Source organism: Falco rusticolus, unplaced genomic scaffold (genome assembly GCF_015220075.1).
Source record: "Falco rusticolus isolate bFalRus1 unplaced genomic scaffold, bFalRus1.pri scaffold_84_arrow_ctg1, whole genome shotgun sequence".
Lineage (NCBI taxonomy): Eukaryota > Metazoa > Chordata > Aves > Falconiformes > Falconidae > Falco > Falco rusticolus.
In genome coordinates, this window is record NW_023618246.1 from 41009 (window position 1) to 65725 (window position 24717).

The following is a 24717-nucleotide window of genomic DNA, read 5'->3' on the forward strand; positions in this document are numbered from 1 at the left end:
TTTGCCTTTTTTTGGTTAAATCCTGAGACCTGAAGGCTCTTTTTTTTTTTTTCTTTTAATTTTTCCTTCGCATTTTTCTCACCATTAATTGTCTTTTTTTCCTGCATTTTGCTGCTTCCTGAGGGGGGAAAAACACTCGAGACACCCCACCCACCCACCCCCACCAACACAACCATTCCGGGGGGTTGGACAGGGGTTTTGTCCTGTTTTCCCCTTTTCCAAAGAGTTTTGGCCATCCCTTCCCACCCGTCGCTTTTTTGGGGGGAAAAGAAGGGATCTGGGGTCACTTACTCTGCGGCAACAGGCAGGACCTACGGAGCGCGACAGCCGGAGCCTGGTGACGCTGGAGGGTGGGGGGGGGGGTGTCCCCCCCTGTTTCTTGGGGATTTTAGAAAAATGGGGGGAGTGGGGGTGACGGCCACGGCGCCTGCAACGACAAGAGCCCCCCCGCCCCCCCCAAGCCCCCCCGAAGCGAGTGGGGGAAGGGCCTCACCCAGCTGCTCCACCAGCTCCTCCAGCCCCACCAGCTCTGGCGCCGTTTGAGGGTTCTCTGGAAAATTCCCGAAAATTCCCTTCCTCCGGCAGGCTCCCGCGCTCCGGCTCCTCTCCGTGCCCTTCTCTTCCTCCTCTCTCCCACCTTCTGCCGCCGCTCATTTTGGGTTAATTTAATTTTTCCAACCGGCTGTTCTTAATTTCCTTTTTTTATTCCATTTCCTCTTCTATTTTCTCTTTTCTCATTTTTGCCTGTTTTTTTTTCCTCTTCCCTTCTCTAGCTTCACCAATTTCCACTGGCTCCTCCGATTTTTCTTTTTGTTCTGTCTCCTCCAATTTCCAAGAGATTATTTTTTCTTTTCTCTTTTCTCTATTTTCTATTTTCTTTTTCTCTATTTTCTCTTTATATTTTTCCTTTTTTCTATTTTCCTTTTCTTTTTTGAATTTTCTATTTTCCTTTTCTTTTTTGAATTTTCCTTTTTCTATTTTCCTTTTCTTTTTTGAATTTTCCTTTTTCTATTTTCCTTTTCTTTTTTGAATTTTCCTTTTTCTATTTTCCTTTTTTTTGAATTTTCCTTTTTCTATTTTCCTTTTCTTTTTGCTATTTTCTTTATTTTCCTTTTCTTTTTGCTATTTTCTTCTATTTTCCTTTTCTTTTTGCTATTTTCTTCTATTTTCCTTTTCTTTTTGCTATTTTCTTCTATTTTCCTTTTCTTTTTGCTATTTTCTTCTATTTTCCTTTTTCTCTATTTTCCTTTTCTTTTTTTCTATTTTCCTTTTTCTCAATTTTTTTGCTATGTTTCTATTTTCCTTTTTTTTTTTCCATTTTCCTCTCCAGCTTCACCCATCTTCACGGGCTCTGTTTCCCCTTAGCTTCTAAGATTTCTTTCCTCCAGCTTCGCCAGCTTGCTCCAGCTTCCTTTTTTCCTTTCCTCCTCTTATTTTCTCTTTTTTCTCCTCTTTTCTCATGTCTTCCTCCTCTTCCCCGGCGCTGCCCTGCCCTGCGCCTCCTTCCTGGCTGCCAGCCGACACCTTTTGCCGAAAAGTCCTTTTTTTTCCCCCAGCCAGGGCCACTGGGGGAAAAAAAAAAAATTAAAACTCCCTCACTTCTCTCTTCCAGCCACTAACCCCGCTCCCTGCCAGGGTTTATCTTGGCTCCCGATTTTCACTTCCCCCCCCGCCAGTATCTCCTCTCTCAATCCATCTTCCTTCGCCAGCAGTCTTCTGCCTTGCCCTAAACCGACACATTTCGCCCCAAACTCTCCCACCTGCAGCCAACGTGCCCCCCCGGCCCCGCGCTGCTCTTTAGCGGAAACAAGGCAAAAAGTGTCAACAGCTTTCTCTGAAAGAAAGCAGCTTTAGGAGCTTTTAAAAAAATATAAAATTAGAACGACTTTTTAAGAAAATAGAACAGCTTTAGGAGCTTTGAAAGAGAATGGCCTTAAGAGCGCTTTTTTGTTTTTTTTTTTAATTAAAGCAGCTTTGAAAGCTTTTTTTCATTAAAAAAGCGCCCTGGCTTGCTCTGCTTTTTCAAAATGATCACATTAGAGCAATTTAAAAATTAACTAAAACGAAAAAGTTTCAAGAGCTTCTTTTTCTTGTAACAGCCTTAAGGGCTTGGGTTTTTAGAAACAGCTTCAAGAGCTCTGCTTTTAATAAAAGGTATCAGCTCTAAGAGCTCTTTCCCTTTAAATAAAGCAGTTTCCAGAGCTTTGTGCATTAGCAAAGCACCCTCGCTCACTCCTGGTTTTCCAAACAATTGGATTGCCGTGTTTTAAGAATCCAAAAAGAGGCGGTTTTTGCCATTAAAGGAAAGTTGAACTTTTTTTCTCCAAGTAAATCAGCTCCAGGAGCTTTTTTTTTTTTTAATAAAGCAGCTTTAAGCGCTCAGTTTTAAAATATAAAGCATCAAGAGCTTTTTTAAAACTGTATCAGCTTTAAGAGCAGTTTTTCTTAAAGAAAGCAGCTTTAAGAGCTCTTTTAAAAAAAATATAGCAGCATCGAGCTTTTTTTTTTTATATATATATATATATATATATATAAAGCCGCTGCAGGAGCTTTCTCCTTTCAGAAAGCAGCTTTAAGAGCTGTTTTTTAAAAAATACAGCAGCAGCAAGAGCTTTTTTTTGAAAATAAAGCCGCTTTAAAAGCCTTTTTCCACAGCAGAGACGCTGCTCCGCCGCACCCCACCCCGAGGGACCCGCAAACCCACCCACGTCCCCCCGCGTCCCCCGTTCCTTATAAACCCTCAGGGCCGCAGCGCTGCCGCAGCTGCCTCCGCGGGGGCGGGCAACAAAGAAATAATCCCATGAATCGTCAAAAAAGGGCAGCGGCCGAAAGAGGGGGTGGGGAAATTAACCCTTCCTCTTTCCTTTTCCCCATAAATCATCCCGGCGGTGGGAGGCGTTCCACGTGTTTTAGCATGAAAACGGTCAAATTTAACAAGCTTTTGCTGGATTTTGCCCGTTCTGGACCAAAAATAATAATTAAAAAAACCCCCACGAAAACCAGCTCTGACCTTCGTGGACAGTTCCAGCGTGTTCTCGTTATTTAATTAACAATATTTCATGGTTTTAGTTTTGCTGTGTCATGGGTCTGGTCTGGTCTCTTGCGAAAAAGGCTCCTTTTCTTCCCAAAACTGCGGTGAATCTGGGGGGCTGTGGGAGGGTGACCAATGCCTGGCTCTTGGGGGGACACACAGACCCCATAAACCCCTTAATTTCACCCATCTTCCTTGTTCCCAGCACAGCCCAAATGACCATTTTCCAGTATTTGCTTTCATCCTTCCCAGAAAAGCCAAAACAACCCTTTTTTAACACTTTCATCCTCTCCCAGCAAAGCCCAACAACCCTTTTTTTTTTTTTTTTTTTTTTGTTTTAATTAGGGCCACCCCTTTCTAGCAAAGACAACAGCCCTCCCTTCCCAGGAAAACACCCCAAAATCCCCGTGTCTGACACCATTCTGAGGCCATGCTGAGTCACAGCACACCCTGTTTTCCACCAGCTGTAAAATAAAACCCTTTTCTGGTGTTTTGGGGCATCTCTGGGCAGGAAACAACACCCCAAAAGCAGCAGTGGTGAGGACACCCCGCCACTGCCAAACCTGTAATTAAAGCCACCCCGCAGCTAATTAAAGCTGCTGACGAAGCCGAGGAGGCATTTCAGAGGCATGGGGCGAGTTAATGCCAACGCATTTCCAGGGCGTTCCCTGCAAGAGAAGATACGTCGCTGTGATTATTATCTCCGGGCGTTATTCTGCCTTTTATTTTTTTACCACTTCAGCTGTAGGGAGAGACACGCACCCACCCCCCACCCCATAACCCGTATTTAGGGGGAGGGGGATTCACCTGAACAGTGATTTTTGCAGCACTGATTTGCCTGTATCTGGCTGGTTTTAAATGCATTTCCCCCCCCCGCCACAATTTCCACGTCCAAATTATCTTATCTATTTATATAACAACGTATTATCATATATTACATGGCCAAAGTTCGCATTTTCTGTGCAGAAGTGCCCCAAAAAGCTGCTGTACCCCCAGGGGCCGGGCCTGGTGGAACAACATCTGTAACACATACATACTAGTACCAGGAATAATTTTTTCACCGAATGATAAATCAGGTTCTTCTAATCTGAAAATAGATGCTTTGCCCTGGCGGGGGGTGGTGTGTGCCTGTGTGTTTTAAGGCATTTTCCGCCAGAAAGGGTATCCTGGTTTTCACCGAAACCTGGGGGTTTACCGCAAAAAAGAATAGCGAGGGCCAGCCGGGTGAAAAAGCGGTTGGACTGGGCTAGCACCACAAACCGCCAGCAGCTCTGCCGGCACTTCGAGGCCAATTTCAGCCACTTTTAGGGGCCAGGGCACAGATTTTGGGCCCGGCCCGGCGCAGAGCCGTGGGGGGAGCCTCAACACCCCCCTCCCAGCAAGCTGCAAACCGCAGGCTCTGCCCTTCTTTACGAGCCCACCGGGCTTTGGGGTGAACACGCTCCAATTCCTGACCCCGCTTCCACCCCCAAAAGGCACCATTTTCCCGAGATATCCCCCCCCCCGTCCCCCCCTTGGAACCTAACCTTTGACTGGTGACTTTTCACACAAAAATTACCTCAGGAAAAGGCGAGAAAGGGTCCCTCGCCACATCCCCCATCCCACCTCAAAAAGTGACCCCTGAACGGCCAGTAAAGCAGCACACACACACCCGGCTGCCCTGAACTCCCCCCCCTCCCCCCTTCCCCCTTTACATTTTTACATTTATGCCTCATCCACGCCCATTTACAGACAAAAAAAACAGGGATTTGCAAGGCCGCCCGGAAGGCGGAGGGATACGGGCTGAGGCGCGGGCGGTGAAGCGGCCCCACGGCCGGTTCTATCCGGCTCCGGCCGGGCCGCTGCGGGTGGCGCAGTGCGATGGTGCGCATGCGCCGCCCCCCCCCCCCCCCCCCCAGCGCCCCTGAGGGCAGAAAACCCTTTTCCCTCGGATTTTTACCTCAGAACGTGGATTTTTACCTCAGCAAATGGCACATTCCCCCAGGAGGTGTGTGTGTGTGTGTGTCTCCTCCCGCCCGCGCGCCCCCCCAGGCCAGGGGGTGGCCTTGCCCCCCCCCCCCCCCCCCCCCCCCCCCCGTATCCCAGCGCCTCGCCACAGGCCTGCCGTGCCCCCAGCCCCAAAACACCGACATTTTATTCAGAAACCGCTGTAGCAGCCACCCAAAATGGCGCCTCCTGCCAAGACCGCCCAGTGCCACCCCTGAGGAAATGGCGGGGGGGGGGGAGGGGCGCTGCCTCCTGGTTGGACTCGGTAAGCTAGTTTATTCAAAATTCTTCCCTCATCCTTCCAGAACGCCCTTTCAGTGCACAAAGCTTTCCAAAGTCAGCCATTTTGCCTTAAAAAAGCTGAACTTGGGGCCGAGGCAGCTCTGTGGTGGAGCTGGCAGCTGGGGCTGGATTTGTGGAAAAAACTGTAGCAAAGTTGGTTAAAATAGCCCCCAGCTGGCGGGGCGAGGGGAAACACGGGGTTGGACAGTGAAACGGTGGAATTTGGGGGGATTTTTGGTGAAATTTGGCGCTCTGAGCCCCGGCGCGGCCAGCGGAGGGGAGCGGTGACCCTAAACGGGCTGGATTTGCCCCAAAGGAGGCTGTGGGGCAGGCGGGTACGTGCAGCACTGAGGCATTGTGAGCGCCAAGGGGCCCACGTGCAACACGAGGCCCCGTCACATGCATGCGTGAGTGGCCCCGGCCCCGGCCCGCGCACGGGGCCACCGTTGGGCAGCACTGCCCACCCGTCGGGCCGGACTGCCCCGAACCGCCCCGAACCGCCCCGAACCCACCCCGAACCCACCCCGAACCGCCCCAAAAGTGCCCTTGACCACCCCAGACCCACCCTAAACCGCCCCCAAACTCCACCGAATTGCCCCAGATTGGCTCCAAAGCGCCCCGAGCCGCGTGTGGCCACGTGGGGCTGCCAGCCGCGCCCCTTCTATCCTTTTAGGTAACACTTGCCCTTAAATTTGAAAAATAAAATTTACGAAAGTGACCTAATAATTACAGCTAACTGCAAGCACATTCGTTATAGGTTTTAAAACCTGGTATTTGCTCTTTAAAGTCGTAGTGCCAGTGCTGAAGTTATTACAGTGTGGGGGGGCAGTGCACGGCGGGGGGCCGCAGCCCGGGTCCCTTGGGCCGGGGGGGTGGTCCCGCTGGCAGGAGGGGGCTCAGCGCTGCGCCGTCCCGGCCGCCCCTGGCGCGGGGGTGTGGGCGCTGCCTACCCGGCCGAAGAAGGATGCCGAGCGCCAGGGGGGCTTCACCCGTCGCAGCCCCTGCCCTGCGGGAGAGGAGCCGTCAGCGCGCTGTGCCCCTCGCGTGCGCGGCCCCTCCCCCCCTCCCCACACCGAGTCCCTGTGCCCACCCGGGACACCCCCGCCTCCCTGGGCCAGGGCCCCTCCGGCCCGTGCGCCCCCTGCCCCCAGCCCCCCACCCACCATCCTGCACGTAGTCGATGGTGGCCAGGCGCTGCAGGCGGGGCCGGGCGACGCGCTCCTGGTGCTGGGGGGGGGGGCTCGGCGGGGGGGGGGCCCGGCCCCCCCAGTGCGATGCAGCACTCGATAAGGGCGCTCATCAGCTCTGCCTGGAGGCGCTGTTAGCGCGACAGCCACGGCACCCCCCGCCCCACCGCGGCCCCCAAGCCCCCCCAGTGCCCCCCCCACCTCCCACTGCCCACCAGTACCCCATACCTCCCACTGGCCCCCCAACTGCTCCCCAGTGCCCCCCAACCACCCCCTGCCGCCCAACCACCCCCTGCTGCCCCTCAACACTCCCCCAGTGCCCCCGCACACACACTCCAGTGCCCCCCAACTGCTCCCCCGTGCCCCCCACACCTCCCACTGCCCCCCAACCACCCCCTGCTGCCCCTCAACACTCCCCCAGTGCCCCCGCACACACACTCCAGTGCCCCCCAACTGCTCCCCAGTGCCCCCCAACCACCCCCTGCCCCCAACCACCCCCTGCTGCCCCTCAACACTCCCCCAGTGCCCCCGCAGACACACTCCAGTGCCCCCCAACTGCTCCCCAGTGCCCCCCACACCTCCCACTGCTCCCCACTGCCCTCCAACCACCCCCAGTGCCCCCCAACTGCTCCCCAGCACCCCCAAACCCCCTGGGAGGGGACAGCTGCTCCCCACACCCCACAGTGCCCCGCTACTGCCCCCCAACCCCCCGGGGAGGGGGGGGGGAAGACCTGAGCCCCCTCCGCGCCCCCCCCCCCCCCCCCAGCAGGGACTCCACAGGAGTCCATGGGGCTGACCTGGGGGGAGAACACCCGCAGCAGCCGGTTGACGGGGGCACCCTCGTGGTCACCATCGAACTCCAGCCAGAGCTGGGGGGGCTCCGCAGTGTCGCCCCCCTGCCCCACGCCATCGCCCTCCTGCCCCACAGCATCGCCCTCCTGCCCCACGGCGCCCACCAGCTCCCAGCTCAGCTCGGGATAGGCCAGCGTCAGCAGCACGTGCTACAGGGCACAGGGTCAGCCCCATGGCGCGCCCCCCCCCACCCCACAGCCTCTCGCTGGGCCCCATGGCATCCCCCAACGCTGCCCCCCAGCCCCCCATGCCCCCCTGCCAGCCCCACGCTGCCCCCAACCTCCCCCTGCCACGTCCCCAGCTGCCATCCTGCCCCCCAGCCCCCACTGCGGGCCTGGTGCTGCCCCACAGCCATCACCCCCAACACCAGCCCTACCCCACGCCCCCCCCTAGTCCCCCCGTACCTTCTCCCGGGGGTCAATGATGGTGACGCCCTCCAGCCCCACAGCGACGGTGACAGGTCGCAGACCCCCCCAGCCCAGCAGGCCCCCGGGGGGGCGCTCAATGGCCCCCTGGAAGAAGGCGCACCTGGGGGGGGGGGGGGGGGCAGGGTCACTTGGTGCAATTCCTGTGCTCCCCGGGGGGGTGTGGGGCAACCTGGGGGGCCAGGCACTGGGGGGGCCGGGGGGGCCAGAACCCGGGTTCGCCATGGGTGTGTGGGCCCTATGTGTGCGTGGGGCCCATGGGGTGGCCACAGAGCCTGTGGGGGTGCGTGGGGTGCCCATGGGGGTACCTGTCGGGCGCATGAATGCCCGTGGGGTGCCTGAGGGGCCTCTGGGTGCCCGTGGGGTAGCTGTGGGGCCCGGGGGGGTGTGGGGTGCCCACGGGGTGTCCCTGGGGCCTGCGGGATGCCCGAGGAACATGTGGGTGCCCGTGGGGCTGCGGGGTGCGCGTGGGGTGGCTGTGGGGCCCGTCAGGTATCCATGGGGCCCGTGGGGTGGCTGTGGGGCCCGGGGTGTGTGGGGTGCCCCTGGGGTGTGCCTGGGGCCCGCGGGATGCCTGGGGAACATGTGGGTGCCCGTGGGGCTGCGGGGTGCGCGTGGGTGCGCGTGGGTGCCCCCCGCACTCACCCGTAGGCAGGCAGCTGGTGGCAGCGGCGCAGGAAGGCGCGGTAGAGCGCGGCGGGCCCGGCCTGGGCACCAGGGGCACGGGCGAAGGCGCGGCACAGCCCCTCCTCGGGGGCGCGCGGGCCCCGCCGCCAGAGAGCACCCCACAGCCCCCCGCGTGCCGGCGGCGGCAGCAGCTCCGGCAGCAGCGGCCTGGGGGGAGCACGCGGGGGCGGCTGGGGGGTGGCCGGGGTGGGGTGGCCGCGATTCACAGTCGCGGTAGGGCAGGGGGGGCCGCGCATCACGGGCGCCGTGGGGCAGGGGGGGCCGCGCATCACGGGCGCCGTGGGGCAGGGGGGGCCGCGCATCGTTAGTGCCGTGGGGCAGGGGGGTGCCGCGCATCATTAGTGCTGTGGGGCAGGGGGGTCCCGCACATCGTTAGTGCCGTGGGGCAGGGGGGGCCCCGCGCATCACGGGCGCCGTGGGGCAGGGGGGGCCCGCGCATCGTTACTGCCGTGGGGCGGGGGGGTCCCGCGCATCACGGGCGCCGTGGGGCAGGGGGGTCCCATGCATCGTTAGTGCCGTGGGGCAGGGGGGTCCCATGCATCGTTAGTGCCGTGGGGCGGGGGGGTCCCGCACACAGGCTGCCGTGGGGCAGGGGTGCCGTGGGTCACGGGCGCCGTGGGGCAGGGTGCCATGGGGTGGGGCGCTGTGACCGTGGGGTGGGCACCGCGGCACTCACCGCAGGCTGCGCGGCGTGTGGCGGCCGGGATGGAAGGGGCCCAGGCGCAGGCGGCAGGCCAGAGCCCCCAGCTCCTGCGCCGCGGGGGGGGCCGTGGGGTAGCGCCCCCCCAGCACGTTCCCTCGCGCTTCCTCATACAGCAGCCGCAGCAGCTCCTCCTCCTCCAGCTGCCGCACCCGAGGCACATCTGCTGCCCCACAGCGCCCCACACACCGCCCACAGCGCCCCACTCACCGCCCCACAGCGCCCCACGCTACCCCACAGTGCCCCACGCTACCCCACAGTGCCCCACGCTACCCCACAGCGCCCCACTCACCGCCCCACAGCGCCCCACGCACCGCCCCACAGCGCCCCACAGCGCCCCACACACCGCCCCACAGCGCCCCACGCTACCCCACAGCGCCCCACTCAGCACCCCACGCACCGCCCCACAGCGCCCCACTCACCGCCCCACAGCGCCCCACAGCGCCCCACGCACCGCCCCACAGCGCCCCACTCACCGCCCCACAGCGCCCCACGCACCGCCCCGTGCCACCCCACTGCCCCCCGCCGCCCTGTGCCGCCCCCCGCCACAGAACCCAACCCCTGCCCTACGCGTCCCCCGACGCACCCCCCCACACGCCGCACCAGGCGCTGCGCTGCGCCCCCCATGTGCCCACCCCCCCGCACCCCGGCCCCCCCCAGACCCCCCCGGCCCCCCCACCTGCAGCTCCTGCTCCTTGGGGAAGAAGACGTTCCTACGCAGCTGCAGGCTGGGCTCATCTGGGGGGGGGGGCATGAGCGGGCGCCCAGCCGGCCCCACACCCCTCCCCCCGGGACCCCCACCCGGGAAAGCCCCTTAGGGACACCCCCCACAGCGCCACCGCTCAGGGACCCCCATCCCAGGGCCACCCCCCAGGCCCCTCCCCCTCGGCATCTCCCCAGGGCCACCCTTCGCGGACCCCCGTTCCAAGGGCCGCGCCTCAGGGAGCCCCCCCAGAGACACCCCCGCTCCGAGGCCATCCCTCAGGGACCCCCCGCACCCAGGGACCCCCCCAGGGACCCCCCTTCAAGGACACCCCTCAGGGGGCCCCCCCGGAGCCGCTGCTCAGGTGCCCCCCAGGGCAGCCCCCCAGGGCAGCCCCCCCCCCCGGCCCCCCCTGACCGTGTGCGATGTGCCGGGGGGAGCCGAGGCTGAAGCGCAGCAGCAGGTCGGGCCACTGCCGGGCCAGGCGCAGAGGCCGCTGCCGCGCCTGTAGCTGCACCTCTGCGGGACCCCCACCCGTGGGTGCGCGGCCACGGCGCCCGCCCACCCACGGGAGCCCACCCGTGGCACCCACCCACCCACGGGCGCCCACCCACCCACAGGAGCCCGCCCACACACGGGAACCTGCCCATGGGCAGGCGCCCACCCACCCACGGGCGCCCACCCACCCACGGGACACGGGAGCCCACCCACCCACGGGACACGGGAGCCCACCCACCCACGGGACACGGGAGCCCACCCACGGGCGCCAATACACCCACGGGACACGGGAGCCCACCCACCCACCGGCCACGGGCGCCCACCCACCCACGGGACACGGGAGCCCACCCACGGGCGCCAATACACCCAAGGGACACGGGAGCCCACCCACCCACGGGCCACGGGCGCCCACCCACCCACGGGACACGGGAGCCCACCCACCCACGGGACACGGGCGCCCACCCACCCACGGGACACGGGAGCCCACCCACCCACGGGCGCCCACCCGCCCACGGGAGCCCACCCACGGCGTGCACCCGCAGTGCTACAGCCACCAGACCCACGGGCACCCGCGGGCCAGGGACCCCTCAGCACCTGCGGACCCCCGGGACCCCTGGCACCCACAGACCCCCGGCCCCCCCCCCCGCTCCTCCCCGCCCCCCCCCGCTCACCCAGCAGCGGCGAGACGAGCCACAGCGCGAGCGCGCGCGCGGCGGGCGGGGGGAGGCGCAGCGCCCCCTGCAGGCGGGTCAGCAGCTCCGCCGCCGTGGGGCCGGGCGGGGGGTCCAGCGGCACCGGCACGGCCGCGCCGTCGGGCAGGAACACCAGGGCTGCGGGGGGGGGGGGGGGGGGGGTCGGGTCGGGGGACACCCACGGGGGAGTCAGGGGGGCACCCACGGGCGGGAACACCGGGGCGGCGGGGGGGCGGCGGGGGGGCGCCAAGGGGCCGTCGGGGGGGCACCCGCAGGGACCCACGGGCGGGAATTCGGGGGGCGCCCACGGGGGGAACGCCGGGGCGGTGCCTGCGGGGGCCAGCGGCGGCACGAGGGGCCACCGGCACGGGCGGCTGGGGGGGCACCCACGCGGGGCGCACGGGCAGCGACCGACGCACCGGGGCCACCCGCGAGGTCCCGGGGACCCGCACCCCCGCCGCCCGGCCCCTCCCCCGCCCCCGTCACACGGCCCCGGACCGCCCCCTCCCCCCCCCCCCCCCCCCCCTCACCGGCAGCGCCGGGCGGCGCGGACGCCCCCTCCCCTTCCCCCTCCATGCGCTGGGCCGGGGTCAGCACGGGGTCACGCCAGGGTCAGAGGCCGCCGGGCGTCCCGCGCGCCGGTCCCGCGCCGGGCGGCAGCGCCGCGGGTGGGAGGGCGGGGCCGCGCCCCGTGACGTCACCCCAGAGCGCGAGGTGGAGGCGGCGGCGCCCCCTGGCAGCGGGGAGGACCCGCGGGGGCGGCGGGTGCCCGGGCCCTGGGGGTGGGGGTCCGGGGGTGGCGGGCGGGGGGGCCCGGGGGTGGCGGGCGGGGGGGCCCGGGGGTGGCGTTGGTGCGTGCTCGGGCCCTGCCCGGGATCCCGGGTGCTGCAGGAACAGGCGGAGCCGCTGTACGAAGTATAGAACCGTGTATTCCTCTGTGCGCGGCGGGGGGGTCCCGGGGGTCTCGGGCGGGGGGGGCGGGGGGCGGGGCGGACCCGGTGGAGGGTCCCGACCCCGGCCAGGGCTTGAGAAATTAAAAAATAAACCCAAAGAAAGACCCGGGGGGGGGGGGGGGGGGGGCCGTTAAAAAAAAACAATTAACGGGGGAGGGAGGTCCCGTGCCCCTCTCGGGGGGGTCCCACACCCCACGCAGGGGAGGGTCCCGCGTCCCCCAGCCCCTCTGAGCCCCCCCCCCCGGATGTGCGGGGATCCCCCTGCGCCCCCTTTTCCCTCGGGGGGAGGGGAGACACACGACCACAGAGGTGTCACCCGGGGAAGGGGGCAGGGGGCGACAGCGCCGGTGCCCCCTGGGGGCAGGGTGGCAGCCCGTGGGGGTCGGGGGTCGAGGCGGGTGACGGCCTGTCGCGGGGGCGGAGGCGCGTGGCCCCCCCGTCAGACATAGTACTCCTTGTCCTTGTTGCGTCGGGCCTTGCCGGGCGCCTTGGGGGGTGCGGGGGGCACCTTCTCCTTGGGGGTCCCCCCGCCGGGGGGGGGCGGCGGCTGTGCTGGGAGCCCCCCCGGGGACGGCGCCGGTGGCGCTGGCGGTGTTGGCGGGGGCTGCACCGATGTAGTGGCGGCTCTGGTCCACCTGGTAGGAGCCCTCATCCCTGTTGCGGTACTTGTACATGGCGTAGAGCAGGATGAGGATGCAGAGCGCGGCGGCGGCCACGATGCCCACCACCATGCCGGTGGTGCCGCCCGCCTCGCGCACCACCTCGACGGCGCCGGGCGCGGCAGCTGTGGGGACAGCGGGGCGGGGGGTCACCGGCGCGGCCGTCACCCGCCCGCGGCCCGCCGCCCCCTCGCGTGGGTGTCGCTCGCCCGCTGGCACCAGGCCTGGCAGCGGGGCGGCCACGACGGTGGGTGTGGTGACGGCCTCGTCCTCGGCGATGGCACCGGCGGTGGCCTCGTGCCGGCGGGAGGCGGTGACGGCGCCGCCGTGACCCGCGAAGTCCTCATCGTCGGCCGGCGGCGCGTTGGGGTCGGCCGCCTCGCCTGAGGCGAAGCCCGAGGGCTCCTCGCAGTCGGGGCCGCAGCCCGGGGGGGCGCGGGGGGAGGCCGGGCCAGGGGGTGGTGGGGACGCGGGACCCCCGCCCGCTGGGGACGCCGGCAGCACCAGCTCGCCGCCTGCGGAGACACAAACCGGGGGCGGGGGGGGGGGGCGAGGGGGGTCAGTCCCCGCCCCCGGCTGCCCCCGGCCCCCCGAGCCCCCCCCCCGCCGCCGCCGCTCCTCACCCTTACTCTTAGCATTATTATTATTAGCATTATTATTCTTTTTTTTTTTTTAGCTAATTCTTTTTTTTTTTTTTTTTTTTTAGCTAATTTTTTTTTTTTTTTTGCGCTTTTTTTTTTTTAAGAGCAAACCGCGGCGCTGCCGTCAACTTACATCGCGGGATGGGGCCGGGTGATTTTAGCGTGGAGGAAAAAGAAATTGCAGGAAGGAAGGGAAAGCACACAAAAAGAAAAGAAAAGAGAAGAAAGAAAAACAAAAGAGAAAAAAAGAACAAAAAGAAAAGAAGAGAGAGACACTCGGTGAGAAGGTGCTGCCGGCCCAACCCCGGTGGTGCCAGCGACCTGCGCCCGGCCGGCCCTGCCTGCGGCCACGGGGCGGCTGCCCCGCCAGCCCCACAGCTGTCCGTCCGTCCTTCCGTCTGTCCGTCCGTCCGCAGCCCCACGGCCGGCCGTGTGTCCTGTCTGTCCGCCTGTTCACAGCCCTGCCCCACATCCAGCCGTCTGTCCGTCCGTCTGTCCGTCCGTCCACAGCCCAGCCCTGCGGCCAGCTCTCTGCCACCTGGCCACAGCCCAGCCGCGCATCCATCCGTCCCTCCGTCCGTCCGGCCACAGCCCAGCCACATAGCTGTCCGTCTGTCCGTCCACAGCCCAGCCACATACGTGTCCGTCCGTCCGTCCACAGCCCAGCCACATACGTGTCCGTCCGTCTGTCCATCCACAGCCCAGCCACATACGTGTCTGTCCGTCCACAGCCCAGCCACATACGTGTCCGTCCGTCCACAGCCCAGCCACATAGCTGTCCGTCCGTCCGTCCACAACCCAGCCACATACGTGTCCGTCCGTCCACAACCCAGCCACATACGTGTCTGTCCGTCCCTCCGTCCACAGCCCAGCCACATACGTGTCCGTCCGTCCACAGCCCAGCCACATACGTGTCTGTCCGTCTGTCCGTCCACAACCCAGCCACATACGTGTCCGTCTGTCTGTCCACAGCCCAGCCACATACGTGTCCGTCCGTCCGTCCACAACCCAGCCACATATGTGTCTGTCCGTCTGTCCGTCCACAGCCCAGCCACATACGTGTCTGTCCGTCTGTCCGTCCACAGCCCAGCCACATAGCTGTCCGTCCGTCCATCCACAGCCCAGCCACATACGTGTCCGTCCGTCCACAGCCCAGCCACATAGCTGTCCATCTGTCTGTCCACAGCCCAGCCACATACGTGTCCATCCGTCCGTCCACAGCCCAGCCACATAGCTGTCCGTCTGTCCGTCCACAGCCCAGCCACATACGTGTCCGTCCGTCCACAGCCCAGCCACATACGTGTCTGTCCGTCTGTCTGTCCACAGCCCAGCCACATACGTGTCCGTCTGCCCGTCCACAGCCCAGCCACATACGTGTCTGTCCGTCCGGCCACAGCCCAGCCACGCACCCAGCCACCTCTGGGTTCAGCCAACCCTGCATCCGTCCGTCCGTCCGTGCAGCCATCCCCCCCCCATCCTTGAGTCCATCTGTCCGTCCATCCACGTGTCCGTTCACCCTCGGAGCCACCACGAAGCCATCCAGCTGCCCATCTGTCCGTCCGTCCGTCCGCCTGCCCGCAGCCCAGCCACACGCCCAGCCGCCGGCCACTTCTGAGGTCAGTCAGCCCTGCACCCCTCTGTCCACGTGTCTGTCTGTCTGTCCGTGCACCCATCCCTTACCCCGAGGCTGTCCTTGACTCCACCTTTCCGTGTGTCCCTCTGCCCCCCTGCCCTCAAGCTGTCCACACCAGTCCGTCCGGCCTCGACCTCGTCCACCCGCCCGTCCGTCCGTCCGTCCGTGGCCTGTCCAGCCCCGCATCCGTCCGTCCGTCCAGCTGCCCCACCTCTATCCTCCAGGCTGTCCGGCTGTCCGTCCGCTGCTGCCTGCCCCCCTTTCTCTGTCATCTGTCTGTCCCCCTCTCCTCCCCCCACGCTCCCCTGCCATGGGGGTCCGGTGGGGCTGAGGGCACCCAGGCGTCCAAGGGACGCCCCTCCCCCACAGCACTGGGAGGGACCCCGGCATCCGGGGGGCACCCATGGGTGCTGAGGGTGACACCTGGACCCCAGGCACCCAGGCTCGGCAGAGCCCCCGTGATGCTGGGGGAGGGGTGGCAGCTGGGGGGAGGGGGGGTCCCTGCACGAGGCCCTGTGTGTCAGCAGGCGCGCGAGGCCTCGCATGTGGGGGTGTCACCGGGGGGGGGGGGGGGGGAGGGGCTCCCTGTCTGTCTGTCCATCCGTCCGTCCATCTGTCAGGGCCAAGGGTTTGCACGGGGGCAAGGGCACGGGCGGGGCTTGCACGGGGTGCACACGCACGTGCACAGGGCTGGGCAGAGCGTGTGCCACCAGGTGGGGAACACGCAGCGCATGCGTGTGAGGGGCAGGGGCACACGTGAGGGGGCCGGGGGCACGCGTGCAGGCTTGTGTGAGGGGGCGGCTGCACGTGTGGTGAGCGTGTGAGCACACGCGGCGGCTGTGCACGTGTCTGTGTGTCCGTCTGTGTGTACAGCCTCGTGCGTGTGTGCAGATGTACAGCCTCGTGCGTGTGTGAGCAGCCCCAGCTCACGCATACGTGTACAGCTGTGGGGGGGTGTGCACAAGCCTGTGTGTGCACGTGCATGCGTGAGCACTTGCTGTGCACACGTGTGCAGTCAGGCATGTGTGTCCGGCTGCATGCACAAGCACGTGCACCGAGTGTCCTCCCGTGCACGCAAGCGCGTGCGTGTGAGCCCATGAGCAGCTCTTGCTCACGTCTATGGATGCGGCTGCGGGCACAGACACGCACGTATGTGCAGCCGAGCGTGCTCCTGTGCGCACAACCATGTGTGTGCGAGCCTTTGCCTGCGTCAGCACGCGTGCACACGCGTGTCCTGGTCCCGCCCCACACGTGCGAGGGGTTCGCTGCTGCCATGTCTGTTCTGTGTGCGTGTGGTGTTGCCGTGGGGGGAAGGGGGGGGGGGGCGGGGGGGTGTGCCCCAGGCGGGTGGGCGAGCGCGTGTTGCACACACGTGTGCCCAGGGCACCCCCGCGGAGGAGCACCCACCTGTGCCAGGCTCGCACTCCTCCAGGTCCTCATCGTCGCTCGGGCACTCAGCCGAGGCCACCAGCAGGTCATCCGTGTTCTGGGGGCAGGGGGCGGGGGGTCATCGGGGTCACCGCCACCCTTCCCCCACCCCGGGGGACGCAGGGGGCGCCCCCCGGCCCCCCCCCCCCCCCGCCACGTACCTGCGCGACGGTATCGCGGAGGGTGGGCGAGCGCCCGCGGCGCGTGGTGGTGGTGGCCATGGTGGTGGTGGTCTCCATGATGGTGGTGGCCATGTCGGGGGGCGCGGGGGTGGCGCCGGGGGGGGCGGGGGGCGGGGGGGGCTCCCCCACCAGCCGCAGGTCGCCCTCCAGCCGCACGCGCGGGTGCCCCTCGGCCGCCAGCGCCAGCAGCTTCAGCCCGTTGTAGTAGAGCCCCGAGAGCTGCCCCTGGAAGGGGCGGCCGCGGTCCCGGCCCCCCACCCGCACGGCGGCCTGGCTGTTGAAGATGGTCAGCTGGCGGCCTGCGGGAGACAGCACGTCGCACGCCTCGCACGCCTCGCACGCCTCGCACGCCTCGCACGCCTCGCACGCCTGCGCCGGACAGCGACAGCCCGCTGCGCCCCGGCTGCGCCGCTGCGATGCACGAGGGCCGAGTGTGTGCCGCAGCGGCGCACAAGGCGCCAGGGCCGGGGGTGTTGCGCCAGGGCTGCAGCACGCACCGTGCCACGCGGTGCCGTCGTGCCACGTGGCGCCGTCGCGCGAGGGCGCGTCACGGCGGGGCCGTGGTGCCCGGCACGAGGCCCGCGCGCACGGCGGCGCAGCGCACCTTGCACGGGGCGGGCGCCCTCGTGCATCCCACGAGGAGCAGCCGCGCCCCCCCGCGCCCCCCCCCCCCCCCCAGCCCCTCCGCCGCCTGCCCGGCCCCCTCCCGCGCCCACCCCCCCCCCCTCCCCCCGCCCCTCCCCCCGCCTCCGCCTCCCCCCGCCCTCGTGCCCCCCCTCCCCCCCCCGGGCGGCGGCAGTTAAAGGGACCCCAACGCCCTCCCGGCCCCTTTAACCCTCTGAGCTGCGCCGGGGGGGGGGGGGGGCCACTTTGGGCTCAATTCAGCCGCTTTCGGTTCACCTGGGCCTGGGGGGGGGGAGGGGAGGGGTCCTGCCCGCGCGGGGCCGGGGCGGGGGGGGGGGGGGGGAGGGGCGGGCCGCTGGCGCGCGAGCGGCTCCCGTGCACGCGCGGTGCTGGTGCAGGCACCGTCCTGGTGCGCGCGCGGCCCCGGCCCCAGCCGTGTCGCTCCTCCCCGGGCCAATTAGTGCGGCTAATTAGTGCGGCTAATTAGTGCGGCGGTTATGCGGGTTTTAGCGCGGTTTATGCGGGTTTAGGCGGGGCGGCAGCACTCAAAGGGTTAAAGCGCGGTTTAGGGGGCGGTTACGGCTCGTTAGTGTCCCTTTAACCGGGGCGACGCTAATGAGGCAATGAGCTAATGAGGGGGCGGGGCGGGGCGGGGCGGGGCGGGGCCGAGCGGGCCCCCGCCGGGCCCCCCCGCGGTCCCGGACAACGGGGTCCTGGGATTTGACACCTGATCCCGGGATCTGACACCAGGGTCCTGGGATCTGACACCGGGGTCCCGGGATCTGCAGGGCCGGACACCGGATTCCCGGGATCTGACACCAGGGCCCCGGGATCTGACACCGGGATCCCGGGATCTGCAGGGCCGGACACCGGATTCCCGGGATCTGACACCGGGATCCCGGGATCTGACACCAGGGTCCTGGGATCTGACACCGGGATCCCGGGATCTGCAGGGCTGGACACTGGCTTCCCGGGATCTGACACCGGGATCCCGGGACCTGCAGGGCCGGACACCGGCTTCCCGGGATCTGACACCAGGGTCCCGGGATCTGACACCGGGATCCCGGGATCTGCAGGGCCGGACACCGGCTTCCCGGGATCTGACACCAGGGCCCCAGGATCTGACACCGGGATCCCGGGACCTGCAGGGCCGGACACCGGATTCCCGGGATCTGACACCAGGGCCCCGGGATCTGACACCGGGATCCCGGGATCTGCAGGGCCGGACACCGGCTTCCCGGGATCTGACACCGGGGTCCCGGGATCTGCAGGGCCGGACACCGGCTTCCCGGGATCTGACACCAGGGCCCCGGGATCTGACACCGGGATCCCGGGATCTGCAGGGCCAGACACCGGCTTCCCGGGATCTGACACCAGGGTCCCGGGACCTGACACCGGGATCCTGGGATCTGCAGGGCCTGGCTGCCTGGGATCTGTGGGGCCCAGACACTCAGGTCCTGGGATCTGACACCAGCGTCCTGGGATCTGGCACCTGGATCCTGGGATCTGTGGGGCCTGGCTGCTGGGCTCCTGGGATCTGACACCCGAGTCCCAGGATGTAACACCCACATCCCGGGATCCGCAGGGCCCTGACACCCAGATCCCGGGATCCGCGGGCCCGGCTGCTGGGGTCCTGGGATCCGACATCTGGGTCCTGGGATCTGCAGGGCCTGGCTGCCAGGGTCCTGGGATCTGTGGGGCCCAGACACCCAGGTCCCAGGATCTGACAGCAGGGTCCCAGGATCCAACCCCTGGATCGCGGGATCTGCGGGGCCTGGCTGCCAGGGTCCTGGGATCTGTGGGGCCCAGACACCCAGGTCCCAGGATCTGACAGCAGGGTCCCAGGATCCAACCCCTGGATCGCGGGATCTGCGGGGCCTGGCTGCCAGGGTCCTGGGATCTGCAGGGCCTAGACACCAGGGTCCCAGGATCCAACCCCCGGATCCTGGGATCCGCAGGGCCCTGATGCCCAGATCCCGGGATCCGCAGGCCCAGCTGCCGGGGTCCTGGGATCTGCCCCCCGGATCCCGGGATGCACGGGCCAGCTGTGGGCCCGGGCGGGGGTCCCGGGCGGGGGGCGGGGGTGCCGTGGGGGCGGCGCTGCCGCGTTACCTTTGTCGAGCAGCCACTCATCGACCACCCGCCCCAGGCGGTAGGGGATGCGCTGCCGCGCCAGCGCCAGCCGCTCGCTGTCCCCGCTGCCTTCGGAGGGAGGAGAAGAGGGTTACGGCACGCGGCACCGCGCTGCGCCGCACGCGGCTGCGACTGCCACTGCCACTGCGACGGGCGACGGGCAGCCTCGTGGCACCGCAGTGAGGCGGGGCCGTGGCGGCGCCGGGACCGGGGCGGGACCGCGGTGTTGCCATTGGCATCACCATCGACAGCACCGTGGCGAGGCCGTGGCACCACCAGCACCGTGGTGAGACCGCGATGTCACCACTGGCGTCACCGTCACCAGCACCGTGGTGAGACCGCGATGTCACCACTGGCGTCACCGTCACCAGCACCGTGGCGAGGCCGTGGCACCACCAGCCGTGGCACCGTCACCAGCACTGTCGTGAGACCGTGATGTTGCTGTTGGCATCACCATCGACGGCACTGTGGTGAGATCGTGGTGTCACCAGTGGCATCACTGTCACCAGCACCGTGGCGAGATCGTGGTGTCACCAGCACCATGGCAAGACCATGGTGTCACCAGCGGCGTCACTGGCACCGTGGCAAGACTATGGGGTCACTGGCGGTGTCACTGCTGGCATCACCACAGCGTGGTCGAAGCGCCACTGTTGGCGTCACCATCAGCAGCACCACGGTGGGACCGCGGCGTCACCGCTGGCGTCAGCACGGTGGGAACGTGATGTCACTGCTGGCGTCACCAGGGTGCAGCGCTGGTGTCACCCACCACTGGCATCGCCATCAGCGTCGCCGCGGTGCGGCCCCTGGCACTGCCACGGGTGCCCCAGGCTGTGGCCGCAGCGTCACCGCTGAGGTCACCGTGCCCATGACATCAGCAGTGGCATCATGGCCGAGTGCAGCAGCGGGGGTGGGGGCACCAGGGGGCTGGGGGGGGAGGGGCGGCGCGAGGCCACCTGCGTACCCCTGCGGCTGCGGTCGCGCCACAACACCCTTCGTGAGCGTTAGCGCCGTCGTCAGCGCCATCGTCACCAGCCAGTGGCCCTGGTGCAGGGAGGGGCGCCCAGCAGGCGCGGGGGCTACAGGGGGTGCAGGGGGGCTACGGGGGAGCCATGGGGCACCCATAGGTGCTGTGGGGTGTCTATAGGTTGTCTCTAAGGGCTGTAGGGGCACTGTGGGGTGCTACAGGGTGTCCCTGAGGGCTACGGGCACCTGTAGGTGCTATAGGGGAGCTGTGGGGTGTCCCCGAGTGCAGTGGGGCACCTATAGATGCTGTAGGGACGCTACAGGGCGTCTCTGGGTGCTCCGGGGCACCTATAGATGCTGTAGGGACGCTACAGGGCGTCTCTGGGTGCTCCGGGGTGCCCATAGGTGCTGGGGGTGCCTATAGGGATGCTGTGGGCATCCCTGCGCAGCACCACGGGTGCTGTAGGTTTCATGGGTGCTGCGGGTATCCCTGCACGCGGCGGCACACCGGGGTGCTATAGGTGTTACAGGCAGCCCCGCGGTGCGCTATAGGCGCCACGGGTGTCCCTGCAGGGTGCGATAGGTGCTATAGGTGTCCCTGTGGGGTGCTATAGGTGCCGTGAGTGTCCCTGTGGGGCACTACAGGTGCTATAGGTGACTCTACAGGGTGCTATAGGTGTCCCTGCAGGGTGCTATAGGTGTTATAGATATATAGGTTAGGGTTAGAGTTGTCCCTGTGGGGTGCTATAGGTGCTATGGGTGTCCCTGTGGGCTGCTATAGGTGCTATAGATATATAGGTTAGGGTTACAGTTGTCCCTGCAGGGGCTATAGGTGCTGTGGCTGTCCCTGCAGGGTGCTATAGGTGCCAGGGGTGTCCCTGCAGGCTGCTATAGGTGCTATAGATATACAGGTTAGGGTTACAGTTGTCCCCGCAGGGTGCTATAGGTGCCAGGGGTGTCCCTGCAGGCTGCTATAGGTGCTATAGATATAGGTTAGGGTTACAGTTGTCCCTGCAGGGGCTATAGGTGCTGTGGGTGCCCCTGCGGGGGCTATAGGTGCCAGGGGTGGGTGTCCCTGCAGGGTGCTATAGGTGTTATAGATATATAGGTTAGGGTTACAGTTGTCCCTGCAGGGGCTATAGGTGCTATAGGTGTCCCTGTGGGCTGCTATAGGTGCTATAGATATATAGGTTAGGGTTACAGTTGTCCCTGCAGGGGCTATAGGTGCTGTGGCTGTCCCTGCAGGGTGCTATAGGTGCCAGGGGTGTCCCTGCAGGGTGCTATAGGTGTTATAGATATATAGGTTAGGGTTACAGTTGTCCCTGCAGGGGCTATAGGTGCTGTGGGTGCCCCTGCGGGGGCTATAGGTGCCAGTGGGTGTCCCTGCAGGGTGCTATAGGTGCTATAGATATATAGGTTAGGGTTAGGGTTGTCCCTGTGGGGTTCTATAGGTGCTGTGGGTGTCCCTGCAGGGTGCTATAGGTGCTATAGATATATAGGTTAGGGTTACGGTTGTCCCTGTGGGGTTCTATAGGTGCTGTGGGTGTCCCTGCAGGGTGCTATAGGTGTCCCTGCAGGGTGCTATAGGTATATAGGTTAGAGTTATGGTTGTCCCTGCGGGGGCTATAGGTGCCAGGGGTGGGTGTCCCTGCAGGGTGCTATAGATATATAGGTTAGGGTTATGGTTGTCCCTGCAGGGGCTATAGGTGCCAGGGGTGGGTGTCCCTGCAGGGTGCTATAGATATATAGATTAGGGTTACGGTTGTCCCTGCAGGGGCTATAGGTGCCAGGGGTGGGTGTCCCTGCAGGGTGCTATAGATATATAGGTTAGGGTTACGGTTGTCCCTGCAGGGGCTATAGGTGCCAGGGGTGGGTGTCCCTGCAGGGTGCTATAGATATATAGATTAGGGTTACGGTTGTCCCTGCAGGGGCTATAGGTGCCAGGGGTGTCCCTGCAGGGTGCTATAGGTGTCCCTGCAGGGTGCTATAGATATATAGGTTAGGGTTACGGTTGTCCCTGCAGGGGCTATAGGTGCCAGGGGTGTCCCTGCAGGGTGCTATAGGTGTTATAGATATATAGGTTAGGGTTAGGGTTGTCCCTGTGGGGTTCTATAGGTGCTGTGGGTGCCCCTGCGGGGGCTATAGGTGCCAGGGGTGTCCCTGCAGGGTGCTATAGGTGCTATAGATATACAGGTTAGGGTTACGGTTGTCCCTGTCAGGTGCTATAGGTGCTGTGGGTGTCCCTGCAGGGTGCTATAGGTGCTATAGATATATAGGTTAGGGTTACGGTTGTCCCTGTGGGGTTCTATAGGTGCTGTGGGTGTCCCTGCAGGGTGCTATAGATATATAGGTTAGAGTTATGGTTGTCCCTGCGGGGGCTATAGGTGCCAGGGGTGTCCCTGCAGGGTGCTATAGATATATAGGTTAGGGTTATGGTTGTCCCTGCGGGGGCTATAGGTGCCAGGGGTGGGTGTCCCTGCAGGGTGCTATAGGTGCTATAGATATATAGGTTAGGGTTACGGGTGTCCCTGCGGGGGCTATAGGTGCCAGTGGTGGGTGTCCCTGCAGGGTGCTATAGGTGCTATAGATATATAGGTTAGGGTTATGGTTGTCTCTGCAGGGGCTATAGGTGCTATAGATATATAGGTTAGGGTTACGGGTGTCCCTGCGGGGGCTATAGGTGCCAGGGGTGGGTGTCCCTGCAGGGGCTATAGGTGCTATAGATATAGGTTAGGGTTACGGGTGTCCCTGCGGGGGCTATAGGTGCCAGGGGTGTCCCTGCAGGGTGCTATAGATATATAGGTTAGGGTTATGGTTGTCTCTGCAGGGGCTATAGGTGCTATAGATATATAGGTTAGGGTTACGGGTGTCCCTGCGGGGGCTATAGGTGCCAGGGGTGGGTGTCCCTGCAGGGGCTATAGGTGCTATAGATATAGGTTAGGGTTACGGGTGTCCCTGCGGGGGCTATAGGTGCCGTGGGTGTCCCTGCGGGGGCTATAGGTGCCGCCGGCGGGGGGGGGCGATACCTGGGGGGTAGCGCTCGTGCAGGGGGCCGCCGTCCACCTGGAGGGTGGCGTTGCCGCCGCTGCGGGTGAAGCGGACGACATGGAAGCGCCCGTCGCTGACGGCCGCCCCCCGCTCCTCCAGCGCGATGTCCTCGGTGCCCACGTTGAACAGCACCCCCACGGCCCCCTGCGCCTGCGGGGGGGGCACGCGTGGGTCACCCACCCCCAGCCCCCCAGGTGGGGTCCCCACCCCCGCATGCAGCCCCCAGCCGCCCGCCCTGCAGGCTAACAAAGGTGGCTGCTAGCGAGGGGGGGCCCTGCCTGAAGCGCTTCCAGCCCCACCTGCCCCCCCCCCAAAAAAGGGAACCCGGCCCCCCAGTTCCCCCTCCTGCCTTACAGCTGCAGGACACCCCCCACCCCCCCATAACGCCCCTCAAAGCTCCCCTATAGCCCCCATATGGCCCACAACCCCCCCACAACCCCCCCAGCTCCCCTATAGCTCTCATATGGCCCACAACCCCCCCATAACCCCCCTCAAAGCTCCCCTATAGCCCCCATATGGCCCACAACCGCCCCACAACCCCCCCAGCTCCCCTATAGCCCCCATATGGCCCACAACCCCCCCACAACCCCCCTCAAAGCTCCCCTATAGCCCCCATATGGCCCACAACCCCCCCACAACCCCCCCATAACCCCCCCAGCTCCCCTATAGCCCCCATACAGCCTCCCATACCCCTCCCACCCCCCCCCCCTTTATCATATGCAGCTGCACGAAGCCCCCCACCCCCAGCCCCCCCCTCCATCGTCCCCCAGGCCCCCTTACGATGTGCAGCTGCAGGAAGCCCCCCCCAGCGCCCCCCAGCCCCCCCCCCCCTTACGATGTGCAGCTGCAGGAAGCCCCCCCCAGCGCCCCCCCAGCCCCCCCCTTACGACGTGCAGCTGCAGGAAGCCCCCCCCAGCGCCCCCCCAGCCCCCCCCTTACGACGTGCAGCTGCAGGAAGCCCCCCCCAGCGCCCCCCAGCCCCCCCCCCCCCTTACGATGTGCAGCTGCAGGAAGTCGCCCAGGCCGGCGGCGCTCTCCACGCGCAGCAGCACGGCATCGCGCTGGTGGGTGCTGAAGCCCAGGGCCAGGCGGTCAGCGCGGGTGCTGGGCCGGTCGTTGGGGGGCCACGTGTAGGTGATCAGGGCCCCCCCCTTGCCGAAGATGTAGGTGGTGCCCGCTGCGGGGGGGGGGGGCAGCGTCAGGGGGCACCCCGAAGGCTGGGGACACCCCCTGGGGGCTCGCGCGAGGGCTCAGTCCATCCCCACAGCCCAGCCCCCCAGCCCCGTGGGGCGCACGCAGGACGTGCACAACACGCGTGCACACGCATGTGCGCAGCCCACCCCCTCGCGCCAGCAGCTCCGCGCCCCCCAGCCTTGCACACGGGCACACACGCCCGTGGGGACCTGCACA

General features: G+C 65.2%; 2 protein-coding genes and 2 long non-coding RNA genes across 5 annotated transcripts; all 4 read right to left on the reverse strand.

The window, feature by feature from the left end:
• Positions 1-2621: 2621 nt before the first annotated feature.
• Positions 2622-5101, reverse strand: LOC119142214. Of its 2 annotated transcripts, none has more exons than XR_005102187.1 (2): positions 4971-5101; positions 2622-3699 (listed from the first exon to the last, which is right to left on the reverse strand). It is a non-coding gene; the product is annotated as an uncharacterized LOC119142214 (long non-coding RNA). The 2 variants fall into 2 exon arrangements; XR_005102186.1 differs by lacking the exon at positions 4971-5101 and adding an exon at positions 4590-4928.
• A 169-nt stretch (positions 5102-5270) lies between these two features.
• LOC119142215 lies at positions 5271-5940 on the reverse strand. Its single transcript, XR_005102189.1, has 2 exons — positions 5819-5940; positions 5271-5776 (listed from the first exon to the last, which is right to left on the reverse strand). It is a non-coding gene; the product is annotated as an uncharacterized LOC119142215 (long non-coding RNA).
• Positions 5941-6089: 149 nt separating this feature from the next.
• Positions 6090-11739, reverse strand: FRMD8 (FERM domain containing 8). The gene is given in 11 exon segments (XM_037374939.1): positions 6090-6305; positions 6463-6535; positions 6537-6608; positions 7284-7487; positions 7743-7866; positions 8409-8597; positions 9127-9293; positions 9830-9888; positions 10271-10372; positions 11023-11181; positions 11574-11739. Coding segments are annotated over 11 exon segments (1305 nt in total). The 5' UTR covers positions 11620-11739; the 3' UTR covers positions 6090-6195.
• Positions 11740-12100: 361 nt separating this feature from the next.
• On the reverse strand, positions 12101-24556 carry LOC119142207 (neurexin-1-beta-like; the record flags this gene model as incomplete). The annotated part of the gene is made up of 6 exons (XM_037374931.1): positions 12101-13170; positions 16337-16415; positions 16519-16838; positions 19276-19365; positions 23286-23457; positions 24303-24556. Coding segments are annotated over 6 exons (1985 nt in total), but the record flags the coding sequence as incomplete, so codon positions are not given.
• Between the last annotated feature and the right edge of the window lie 161 nt (positions 24557-24717).